General features: G+C 36.4%; 1 protein-coding gene across 1 annotated transcript in view; it reads left to right on the forward strand.

The window, feature by feature from the left end:
• Nucleotides 1-12,789, forward strand: part of LOC124776283 (myosin-VIIa) — a 476,348-nt gene that overhangs the window by 393,097 nt on the left and 70,462 nt on the right. The window contains exons 7-15 of the mRNA XM_047251187.1: nucleotides 2,743-2,864; nucleotides 2,965-3,221; nucleotides 4,090-4,255; nucleotides 5,579-5,709; nucleotides 6,954-7,138; nucleotides 8,306-8,516; nucleotides 8,616-8,751; nucleotides 11,340-11,584; nucleotides 11,674-11,829. Coding sequence (XP_047107143.1) covers nucleotides 2,743-2,864; nucleotides 2,965-3,221; nucleotides 4,090-4,255; nucleotides 5,579-5,709; nucleotides 6,954-7,138; nucleotides 8,306-8,516; nucleotides 8,616-8,751; nucleotides 11,340-11,584; nucleotides 11,674-11,829 — 1,609 coding nt within the window. The remainder of the gene's footprint in view (nucleotides 1-2,742; nucleotides 2,865-2,964; nucleotides 3,222-4,089; nucleotides 4,256-5,578; nucleotides 5,710-6,953; nucleotides 7,139-8,305; nucleotides 8,517-8,615; nucleotides 8,752-11,339; nucleotides 11,585-11,673; nucleotides 11,830-12,789) is intronic.

Genomic DNA, 12,789 nt, shown 5'->3' on the forward strand with positions numbered 1-12,789 from the left:
GGGGATGTTCTCTTCTTCTCTAGCCAAATTTGGCTTGGTCAGATTTGTCCCAGGTCTGAAGTGACAACCGCCACTTCGCCCCCTCAAAATCTAACTGATTGAGCATGGCCCAGGAAACTTTGAAGGATTGGACTAATTTTAAAATGTGGAGCTTCCTGAAGTAGTGCCTTATCTGCTCCTCCCCCCCCCCCCCCCCCTTGGAATAATTGCGTCCCGAATTGTCACTTTGGCATATGATTCCTTGTGTACAGGAGGTACAATTCAGCCACCCACACATGGTAGGATTGGTAGGTTTTTTTATGATGCTGATAAAACTCCACATGGGATACAATGACTGAGAAAGACCAGTTTGCTCAACAATTGGTACATGCTAGGTGATATCCACAATAGGAAAATAGATCTGACCACAGCTGGTTGCGTTACCTGGAACACAGAAAAATGCTGTCAGAGGTACGTGTCGTATGCCTGCCACTATTCTGTCATTTCATTGTTAAGGTGGAAATGGTGGCAGAGTCACAGCCAATTGCCAAATGAGTAACACAGACAACAAAGGCTTCCTGATGTTTCTGTTGCTCTAATTGCTGTTGCAGGAATAGCTGGAGCGTGACTTCCACCAATTCTCCCAGTAAAGTAGCTGTGGGAAGGTGGTACATGGTTTCAAATGTAACATGAAAAACTGCCCACTGATCATCACCAATTATGTTGTAACTCACAACATAAAAATGTACTTGCACTTCTAGAACAAGTGTATTTTCTGATCACTAATACAAGGTGTTTCCGCCACTCGTGGTCTTGCGGTAGCATTCTCGCTTCCCGAGCACGGGGCCCAGGTTCGATTCGCGGTGGGGACAGGGATTTTCACCTGCCCCGAGATGAATGGGTGTTGTTGTGTTGTCTTCACATCATCTTTCATCTCCATTATGGTCAGAGGAAGGCAACGGCAAACCACCTCCATTAGCATCTTGCCTAGTATGGCGGTGCATGTCTCCCACACCGTTTCCCTATGCTGTGTCAAGAAGCATGGGACTTGATTTCCATTTCCAACTCAAGGTATAACAGTGAGTGTTACATTACAAACAGTACAGAAATGAAGTGAATTGCAAGCGGAGCCAGAGCTGAATGAGGGCGACCGCCAGGTGGCAATCACCTGCATAGATACTGGCGCCGAATGTGCCTGCGCAATCGTTGTGCACTGTCACTCAGTTGCCGTGCCTCTTCCTAGTGGCCGCTGTTGGAGACAGTGGCCAGCACCCGATGTCTAGGTGGTGATTCAGTGGGTTACCGAGCGAGGTGCCGGAATGGTTAGCACACTGGACTCACATTCGGGAGGAAGACGGTTCAATCCCGTCTCCAGCCATCCTGATTTAGGTTTTCCGTGATTTCCCTAAATCGTTTCAGGCAAATGCCGGGATGGTTCCTTTGAAAGGGCACAGCCGATTTCCTTCCCAATCCTTCCCTAACCCGAGCTTGTGCTCCGTCTCTAATGACCTCGCTGTCGACGGGACGTTAAACACTAACCACCACCACAATCAGTGGGTTACCACAGTTTACTTACTGCAATACTACTTGTATTCTCACTGTCATTTGTCAAATAGTTACTCATGAGATATAATGCACACACTAAAAACACAAGGAACAGAAATCCCAGTACTGGTTAAACGTTCAGATACACATTCATAACACAGCAGTATGAAACATTGTTTTAAATAAGGAAATGTCAGATAATTACCATGATTGATGGTGTGAGCAGCTGTAGTAATCTCTTCAAAAGTTAAGAAGTGTACAGCTGCATGTTTTCACAGGAGTCCCACATGTCTGTTCTTTTTTATGATATGTAATATGAGATTACAGTACTGATTAGAGTTAGTAAAATATTTCCACATCTACATCCATATTCTGAAAATTATTGTGATATTACATAACTATATTGATGGACCACGTTGTTGGTTTGGTCTTCACTCTGAAGACTGATGTTATGAGCAGCTCTCTCTCTCTCTCTCTCTCTCTCTCTCTCTCTCTCTCTCTCTCTCACACACACACACACACACACACACACACACACATATGAGGGACCGATGGCCCTAGCAGTCTGGTCCCTTCAATCCCAAACCAACCAACACACACACACACACACACACACACACACACACACACTCTTACCAAATTGACAATTCCTCGGTGCCTCAAGATGTGACATATCATTCAGTTAAACTGTGCCATAAATTTCTCTTCTTCTCAATTTGATTCAGTACCACTTTCTTTAGTTAACAGATCCACCCACCTGAGCTTTACCATTCTTGTACAGCACCAAATTTCGAAAGCTTGTTATCTTCTCAGCTGAACTGTTTAGTGTCTGTATTTTACTTGTGTACAAGTCTACACTCCAAACAAATACCTTTATGAAAAGACTTTCTTGCATTTAAATTTTTACTCAATATTAAGAAATTTTTCTTTTTCAGAAATGACTTTTTTCTGTTGCCAGTCTACATTTATACCCCCCTGCTTCAACCCTTCTCAGTTATTCTGCTCCACAAATGACAAAATACATCTGCTACTTTAAGTGTCTCATTTCCTAATACAATTTCATCAGCATCACTTGGTTTTTGATGGTTCATTGCAAGTCATTTTTCATTTAGAACAAAAATTTTGGATTTGAGTGAACAATTTTGATTGATCATAATGTGATAAATAATTTAAATAATTCATAGAGATATCAATAAATCTGTATTTCTTTACCACCAGTGGAGAAAGTGGTGCTGGAAAGACTGAGAGCACAAAACTGATTCTTCAGTACTTAGCTGCAATAAGCGGAAAACATTCGTGGATTGAACAGCAGATACTTGAAGCAAACCCAATTCTTGAAGGTATAGTGGTATATGCTTAAGGAATATTACCAGTTGTGCATTAAACATTTGTGACTGTGTGGTAAACAACACAGTTATTATGTTTCTGTTTCATTTACAGCGTTTGGCAATGCCAAAACAATCAGGAATGATAATTCATCAAGATTTGGAAAATACATTGATATTCATTTTAACAAGCAAGGTGTAATTGAAGGAGCTAAAATTGAACAGTACTTGCTTGAAAAATCAAGGATAGTGTCTCAAAATACTGATGAACGTAATTACCACATATTTTATTGTATATTAGCTGGGATGTCAAAAGAGGAGAAACAGAAGCTGGAACTCGGAGATGCTTCCCAGTATAAGTATTTGACAGGTGTAAGTAAGTTTTCATTTATAAATTTACTGCTTGTAATTATGCTAGTGTTCCTATACATTTTGTAACATGAAATTGACATTGTCATGTTGCTTTGCTTCATTAGCAAATCCATTTCACATTATTGGCTGCTGTAAACATTTTTTGTAGCTTCGTATCAGTGTGATCAGAAATTATGAGAATTTCTATTAGAGACTGCTGTTATATCTTTAAATAGCTTTTTTCACCACACTGTATGTGATTCGAACATCTGTTGAGGAAACAACTTCAAGAACTTACAGTTTCATATTAGAATAGTATTTTAAATTGTGTCAGTATATTTCTGAGACAAGTTGAATCATAGCATACATATTTAAGAAGATCCATGGTATCTCAGCCAGAAGTCACAAACATGAATTACTGACAGTATGGATCTATAGTCCAGTGGCTGTTCATCATTAACATGTTGCACTATGGCTTACTTACATATAAACACTCAATCAAGACCAGTGTATAGTTTGCTCGTGTTCTTCTCTGCAGTGCATTAAACTTATTACTGTATAAATTACTTAATTAATTTTAATGTTTTTTTAGCTTGTACATTCTAAATTACTAATATCAGAGCAATAATAGTCGAGTTAATAACAAACATGAGACACATGATTTATCATCGTTACTGGTGTTTCATTTATCTGCTGGCGCAAAAGCTTGTAGTTGTTCATCTATGATTGTGGTTCTACAGTATTTTTAGGTGTGTGAGATTGGGAGACAATCATATGAAAATGTAAACTACCTAATGTCTGCCATAAAAATAGTAGCCCAGACTTGATCTCAAAATTTTTTTTTATCAATGTTTTTTTCTGCTTAATGCCATAATAAACTCTATTTCAGGGTGGAAGCATTACATGTGAAGGAAGGGATGATGCAGCTGAATTTGCAGATATTCGATCTGCTATGAAAGTGCTTCTTTTCACTGATCAAGAAATCTGGGAAATACTGAAGCTTCTAGCAGCATTACTACATATTGGAAATATCAAGTACAAAGCAGCTGTCATAGGTATTGATGTGCATACTTATTTTCCATTTTGGTAATGAAACACCCAAAACCATGATTGTTTTATGTGCCATACAATTTACAGGATGCACAAGGCAGATCAAAAACATCAATTGGAGGGGGCCAGATAGTGACAATAGAATGTGAACCTGTGAACTCTGTGTTGAAACTCTTCCTCCACCTTATAAAATATTACTTTTTTATATATAATTCTTCCTCAACTTAGGTTGTGCAAATCATTGTTTGTACTATTTGCACTGAACTTCTCCTTGTCTGACGTTGCCCAACTACACATTGCTTTCTTCTATTTTGGCATCTTCCTCTGTTTTTAACACCCATTCAACACATTTGACATATTCCTCCGCTCTTTATATTTTAAATCACAGTTGGGTATTTAGTTTCAATTACTAACAATGTAAGAAAAGGTAGATTGCTACTTACCATAAAGAAGACACATTAAGTTGCAGACGAGCGTAATTAAGAGACACAGCTTTCAGCCATTCTGGCCTGAGCTGTCAGAGTTGGTGGTATGTGCCCACGAGGGTTGCTTGCTTGTGTGTGTGAACGGTGTGTGTTTCTTTTTTGCTGACGAAGGCTGTGGCCGAAAGCTTTGTATAGGTGACTTATACCCATGCCTGTCTTCAACTTAATGTGTCTTCTTTATGGTAAGTACCAATCTGTCTTTTCTTGTATTGTTATTCTTATTTGGAGTTCCCATTGTTTAGTTTTAATTACTGTTGTACATCTCTTTCAATTGTGAGTTATGCACCTCTTAATGTCTTTCAGCAGCACCTTTTGCAACTTCCCAAATTGCCCTTTTTCATCCTCTTCTTCCTCCTCCTGCTCGTCTTCCTCCTCCTCCTCCTCCTCCTCCTCTTCTCCCCTCCCCCTTCCCACTCCCTCTCTTTCCTTTTCCTCTTCTTTTCATAGTCTTACAGTGCAGAAACCTCAACCCTGAAATATTTTGCCCACCATACTTCCACATGTTGTGCTTCTGAGGCAGGTTTCTCAGTCACCATTTGTTAGTTCAAACCACTTTCTAACCTATTAGTCTCTGAATAGGAATATGTACCCTAATGTATATTTCTTATTAAACTTACGAGAATATATTTGAGTGGAGTAGTTACTTAAATTTGAAAATAGTGTCTTTGTATTTCGGTTGGCTTAAAATGATGAATAGTTTATTTAAAATGTTGATACTGTTGTTCCACGTAGTTGTTGAAATTCATTCTTTCTGTATGATCTGCTGGAAGTTGTGTTGTTAATGCAATTAACTTTGCTTTAACAAATCATGACATTCATGTTTCTTTAATTCTCATTTTCCAGATAACTTAGACGCAACTGAAATCCCAGATCTCAGTAGTGTTCAGAGAGTTGCAGGTTTACTTGGAGTTCCCAAACAGCCTCTCATTGATGCACTTACTCGGAAAACAATATTTGCAAGTGGAGAGACAGTTGTAAGTAAGAATAAAACTATATTTTTGAGAATGCTACCTATAATCTCTGCACTAATTGAACTAGGTTGGTTATGTAGCATGTTTACCAGGGAGATCCGCTACTGACAGGAATTTATTAATAAAAATGATTGGAAGTGTTAGCAAAAAAATTGTAATCATTTAAACTATAAGGGGTGTTCAAAAAGAAACGAGCCAGAGGCATAATTACAGAAACCAGTATCTGTATGTTAAAGGTATTCACCCTGCCTGTTGAGACACTTGTCCCACAGTGACACAAGGTGGTGAATGGATGTCTCATAAAATTCCCGGGGCTGCAATATTAACCAGTTCAGCATGTACAGCTGGATGTCGTCGTCAGAGGTGAATCGTTTGCCCCTCAAAAATTGCATAATCACTGAGAGAGAGGCCCGGGCTGCGTTACCCACAAACCTCGACCACATTCGCCAAGCGATCAACTCAAAATGACCAGGCAATCTCACCTGTGGGGTCATTCCGCTCCACAACAATTTAAAGCCTCATACGGCCAACACAGTCAGAGCACTCCTGTAGAAATTCAAATGGGAGGTTCTCAGCCCCCCTCCATACAGTCCGGACCTCTCTCCCTTTGATTATGCCATTTTTGGTCCCCTTATAAAGGCTCTGAGGGGCAAGCAATTTACCTCAGACAACAACATCCAGCTGTACATGCGGAATTGGTTAACATTGCAGTCCAGGGAATTTTATGAGACAGTCATTCACCACCTTGTGTCACAGTGGGACAAGTGTCTCAATAGCTATGGTTAATACTTCTAACATAATGGTACTGGTTTCTGCAAGTATGCCTCCAGCTTGTTTCTTTTTGAACGCCCCATATAATGAGGTAGAGACATTTATTTTATTTTTTATAAATCTGGAAGAAAAAGATGTTGGCATATTAGTTACGTATTCTCAAATGAATAAATTTTACTTTATCCCTAGAAGTTTGATAGTACTGCTTGCATGCATCCTGATGTAAACTGATGACGTACTGTTGGCATTAATTGTCTCTTTCAGTACTGATTTCTAAAGATGCGTAGTTATAGTTTCATCTTTCAATACTGATTGCTGAAGATGTTTAATTGTAAAGTTTTATGACATTGAGTAAAATATGTTTGTTGCAGTTATCATGTCCTTTAGTCTCGTAGTGTCAGTCATCAGTGTTGATGACAAATATGTTACTGCCCTGTTGAGAGATTTAGTTGTAAGAGATATGGGTTTTTTTACAGGTGTCATCACTATCAAGAGATCAGTCAGTTGATGTGAGGGATGCTTTTGTGAAGGGGATATATGGACGTTTGTTTGTTTTTATTGTAAACAAAATAAATAATGCAATTTATAGACCAAAAGGTTCTGCAAGAAGTGCTATTGGAGTGCTTGACATATTTGGTTTTGAAAATTTCAACACAAATAGGTATTGCCATTTTCATTTTGTCTATAATTCATCAGTGTGGCCATTTACTCTGTCAGTCAGTTCTATGTCTAATTTAATATCTGTTGTGAAATAATCTTCATGCCTGCTTTCATTGTATTGCCCCATTTGCATGTATGTAGTATCTCATTATTTCCTTTTATTTCACGTCACATTTCTTGCTCAGGTTCTCTAAGCATTTCATGGTATAATTGTAATGTGTTTTCTTGATTTACATTTTGTGCATAGTGTGTGTATGTTCAAGGGTTCACAACAACAACAAAATATTGCATTTTTCATATTCTGCTTTAATGACATTTAATGTTCTGCTTGTCAGTACTATTTTCACTGCTGCACTTATTACTTCTCTTGATATTCAGTCTTTTACTTGATTGAGGCACTTCTTTTCCGGATATTCAGTGTAGCTGACAGATGAAGCAACTAGTTCTTTAGCACCTGTTTATTCCCCCATACAGCTATCTTGCAATTTCTTATCCCATTAATTACTGTTATGTTGCAAGATTATTTGATGTGAATTTTCTCCCTTTCTCATTCACCTCCAGAATATATACTAAATTTTGCTGTAATATTTATTTTAAGAATCACTTGGGGAAACAGGTCACTTGATGGTTTGAAAGAAAGAAATAATAAAAGCCCCAATAAGAACAGAACTTTCCATAAGAACAAAAGCCTCCATAGTAAAGAAAACTTAGCCCAGGCACTGATTAACTGTGATATTCTTTGTGGCAGTTCTGCCAGGAGTGCAGGATTACCGTGGTACAGTTTTAATCAGACCTGCACTGGCTATTTGAGTGTCAGATATGTGTAGTACATTACAAGTAATATGCCATACCACATTGCCTTTAATTATGGCTGTACCACTGCAGCCAGTAGAAAAAGATGATATCAAAATCATACAATTCAATGTCCAAAGCTTCCTATAGTTTTGTTGATGTAATAATATAGGCTCCAGTTTGCAAAGCAGCTCATTGCAAAGTAAAGATCAAATCTCAAAATTTCATCTTTGTCTTTTGTAGTGTGCTACTGGATTGGGGAAGGAGCCATTTTAGACTTACATTTTCTGCCATTTAAATGGTATTAGCACTGCTTAATTGTGATCTAGAAATAGGAAACTTTTTTAAAAAAATGTTATGTTTCATTTCTTTACAGCTTTGAACAGTTTTGTATAAACTACGCAAATGAAAACCTTCAACAGTTTTTTGTTCAACATATTTTCAAGTTGGAGCAGGAAGAATACAATTTAGAAGGCATAAATTGGCAACACATAGAATTTGTAGACAATCAGGATGCCCTGGATCTCATTGCTGTTAAGCAGTTGAATATCATGGCTCTTATTGATGAAGAATCAAAGTTTCCTAAGGTATCACAAACTCCTTTGAAAAGTGATTGTGGATGTCTGCTATAGTAATCATAAATATATCTGAAGCATTGGATTCTATGTTTTACCTCTTTGTTGTAGGGAACAGACCAAACAATGTTGGCTAAGCTTCATAAAACTCATGGTAACCACAGGAATTACCTGAAACCAAAATCAGATATTAATACATCATTTGGCTTAAATCACTTTGCTGGTGTAGTCTTCTACGATACAAGAGGTAATTATAAGCAAATAAAAATAACAAGTCTTAATATATTGTTTAACATAGTGCCTACAACAATTCATTGAGGCTTTCCATATGTTTTTTATTATTTATTTTATGGCCTTCATTGGACCACTGTAGTCAAAAATACAAAGTTCTAAACAAGTTGTTACACAGGGATACAATTTGGTTCGACAATAACTTAATATGATATTTAGGTAATATAATTATTAGAGGCTATTCTTATATGAAAGGTGTTTTGCTCTTCTGTTTGCCCAATATTTCTTCTTTCTTTCAGATATTTTCTTTCTTTCTTCATCTGAGACAACTCTTCCTGTACTCCTTTTATTGATTTTCATTTGTAGTCTGGTTTGCGGGTCTTGCAGTATTCTGGTTTTCTCTGTCTTGTTTTTTAGGTCATCTACTGTAATTTGAAGTTCTTTTATATCTTCCTTAATTTCTGTGATCCATTTAATGTCGCTCTTGCTATTCCACAATTTTTGTATTATTTTTTTACTAATTCTGTTTTCTGGAGTTCTCATCAAATGTCCAAAGAATGAGATGCGTTTCTTCCTGATTGTGCTCATGACTGGTTCTATTTTCTTATATACTGTTTCATTTGATGCTATTCTCCAATGTCCATTTATTTTATACTGTTTATTTATACATGTCCTAATTATTCTTCTTTCTATTTTTAATATTCTGTCAATTTCTGCTGTATTAGTTGTTTTGAAGATAGTTTCAGCTGCATACGTTATTTCTGGTTGTGTAACTGTTTTATAGTGTTTTAATTTTACATCTATAGATAGGCTTTTTTTGTTGTATGTAGTTTTGGTAATGTAATTTGCATAGTTCAGTTTTTTTATTCTATTTTGCCATGATGGCTTCTCCTTTAGATTGTATGTTATTATTTTACCTAAATATTTAAATTTATCAACAATTTTGATTTCCTGTTCTCCTACTGTAATTTTGTTTGCAAGTGGTGGATCAGTTAGCATAATCTCCATTTCTTCAAATGATATTCTAAGGCTTACTTTCTCTGCTATTTCTTGTAGTGATTTCACTTGTTGCCTGGCTTCTTGGACGGTGTTGGCTAGGAGAGCAAGATCATCAGCGAATCCCAAGCAGTTTAAGCTAATATCATCTTTTGCACTTCCAATTCTTATCCTCTTTGGATTGTCCTTGTACCATTCTCTCATTATGTATTCCAGTGCACAGTTGAAAAGTAATGGTGATGGGCAGTCACCTTGTCTTAAGCCTGTTTTTATGAGGAATGGTTCTGAAATTTCTCCTCTAAACTTCACTTTTGATTTGGTGTAGGTTAGAGTAAGTTGTATTATTTTAATTAGTTTTGGATGGAGTCCTAGATTTCTTAAAATTTTTAATACTGAAGGTCTGTGGAGACAGTCATATGCCTTCTTAAAATCTACAAATGTTATTGCCAGAGGTTTGTTCTGTTTCTTGTAGTATGCCATAATCAATTTTAAACTAATTATCTGCTCTGCACAGCTTCTCCATGGTCTGAAACCTCCCTGATATTTCCCTAACTCCTGTTCTAATTGCTCCTTGATTCTTTCATATAGGATCTCGGATAGAATTTTATATGTGCAATCTAGGAGAGAGATTCCTCTGTAGTTGTCTGGGTTGCTCTTATCTCCCTTTTTGTGTAGTGGGTGGATGATAGCTGTGGTCCAATGTTCAGGAAATTGTTCTGTTACCCAAATTTTTGTTAGAGCCATGTCTAAGGAGGTCTTGACTGTGTCACTTGCATATTTCCACATTTCAACAGAAACCTGATCTTCTCCACATGCCTTATAATTTTTTTGTTCTTTAAGAATTTCTTCTACTTCTTGGAAAGTTGGAGGGTCTAGTTTGTTAGGTTTGGTTTTTATTGGGGTATTTATGTTGATTTGTAAGGGTTCTTTGGGTTCTTCACAATTCAGAAGTTTGTAAAATGCTTTTGCCATGATTTCTGCATTTTCCTTGTTACTGTGTGTCATTCTTCCATCTTCATCTTTCAGTATTAGTGTAGGGGCCTCATATTGTTGTAGTTGTTTCCCAAAGATTTTGTTGTAGTTCCTGGAGTTGGTTTTATGATAATTACCTTCTATAGACTTATAATATCTTTATGAAATCCTCTCTTGATTCTTCTAATATTTTGAGTGAATTTTTTTCTTTCATTTTTTAGGTTGATGGCATTTTCTTCAGTTTTATGTGTTTGAAACTTTAACCATGCTTGGTGTTTATCTTCATGGAATTTGTCATATTCTGATGTCCACCATGCATGTTTCCTTCATGGGTTCAAGGGAGCTAGATTCTCTGCTTCTTTTTTAAGATTAGGCACTAGTTGTTCTAGATCATCTGTTAATTTGATGGTTTGTGTTATTTGTTGGTACTTATTATTTTTAATTAGCTGATGTGGGTCAAACCTCCTTTTTATTTTATTAGTTTTTCCGGTCCTCTTCTTTAATGGTGTGAATTTGATTTTAATTTTAACCATATAATATGTATTAACTTTTAATCACATTTTTATTTAAAAGATTATTATTGTGCCAGACTTTCTCTAATACAAGAATGTATTAAATTTATTTCTAATTATTCAGGTTTCCTTGAAAAAAACCGTGACACATTTAGCGCAGATCTCCTTCAACTGATTCACATATCTACAAATAAGTTCCTGCAGCTATTGTTTGCTGAAGATATTGGGATGGGATCTGAAACACGAAAAAGGGCACCTACGCTATCTACTCAGTTTAAAAAGTCATTAGACTGTCTAATGAAGACTTTAAGCAGCTGTCAGCCATTTTTCATTCGATGTATAAAACCAAACGAGTATAAGAAACCAATGGTAAGATTATTTATTATTATTTTTTCCTTTATTGAGTTAATGCCCTGACTTCCAGATTATCATATATTAATAGTGCCTTATAATATTAGATGTTTGACAGAGGGCTTTGCTGTCGACAACTAAGATACTCAGGTATGATGGAGACAATCCGTATTCGAAGAGCTGGTTACCCAATACGACACAGCTTCATGGAGTTTGTGGAGCGATATAGGTTTCTTATACCTGGTGTCCCACCATCTCATAAGGTAAGCATCACTGATTAATGTTGAGAGTGAAAAAGTAATAGCAATGGATGAAAAATGATAGTGTAAAAATTGAAGTGATGGAACAACTATAGTCATTAATTTAATTTGACGAAGGCATTAATGGCCAAAAGCTATAATTGTGAGCTTTTGTTGTGCCTATCTGCAGCTCAGCATCTCCACTATATGGTGAGTAGCAACTTTCCTTCCCATAATATTATTCTTCCACAATGAAATATTTTCGATAAACATTTCACTCCCTTAGGAGTTGAATTTTTAAAATTAGTTACATGCATGTGTTTTATTTCTAACAGAGATGCCACATACAAATTTCCACAGAATTAGCTTCAAAAATGATTGCACAATGAAATATTTCCATGAACACTTTCACTCCTCTTATCAAAAATAGTGAAACATGTATTTTTTTATTTCTAACTGAGAAGCCAAATTTAAATTTTCATAGATTTAGCTGTAAAAATGTTTTATTACTTTTTCATAAAAAATCTCATCCCTATTTCACCTCCTTATGAGTTCAGTTTCCCAAAACACTGAAACATGCCTTTTTTTAAAATTTGTAACTGAGAAGTCAAATACCAATGTTCATAGATGTAGCATTAAAGTACTTTAGTCGTTCTTAAACAATGATGTATTTTCAAAACAAGCTTTCACCCACTATTTCGCACCCCTAGGGTTAAATTTCCAAATATGCTGAAACACATATTTCCTTATTTCTGACCGAGAAGTCAAATACTAGTTTTCATAATTCTACCTTCAAAATTGTCTTAGTAGTGACATTTTTCAAAAATACTCATCTTCCCTTATATCACCCCCCAAGGTTCGAATTTCGAAAAATCCCTTCTTATATGACACCTACTGTATAAGAGCCACACCTTCTCCAAATTTCAAGTTTCTATCCTTTGCGGACTGGGCTGAGTGATGATGAGTCAGTCAGTCAGTCAGAAC

This window comes from Schistocerca piceifrons, chromosome 2 (genome assembly GCF_021461385.2).
Source record: "Schistocerca piceifrons isolate TAMUIC-IGC-003096 chromosome 2, iqSchPice1.1, whole genome shotgun sequence".
Lineage (NCBI taxonomy): Eukaryota > Metazoa > Arthropoda > Insecta > Orthoptera > Acrididae > Schistocerca > Schistocerca piceifrons.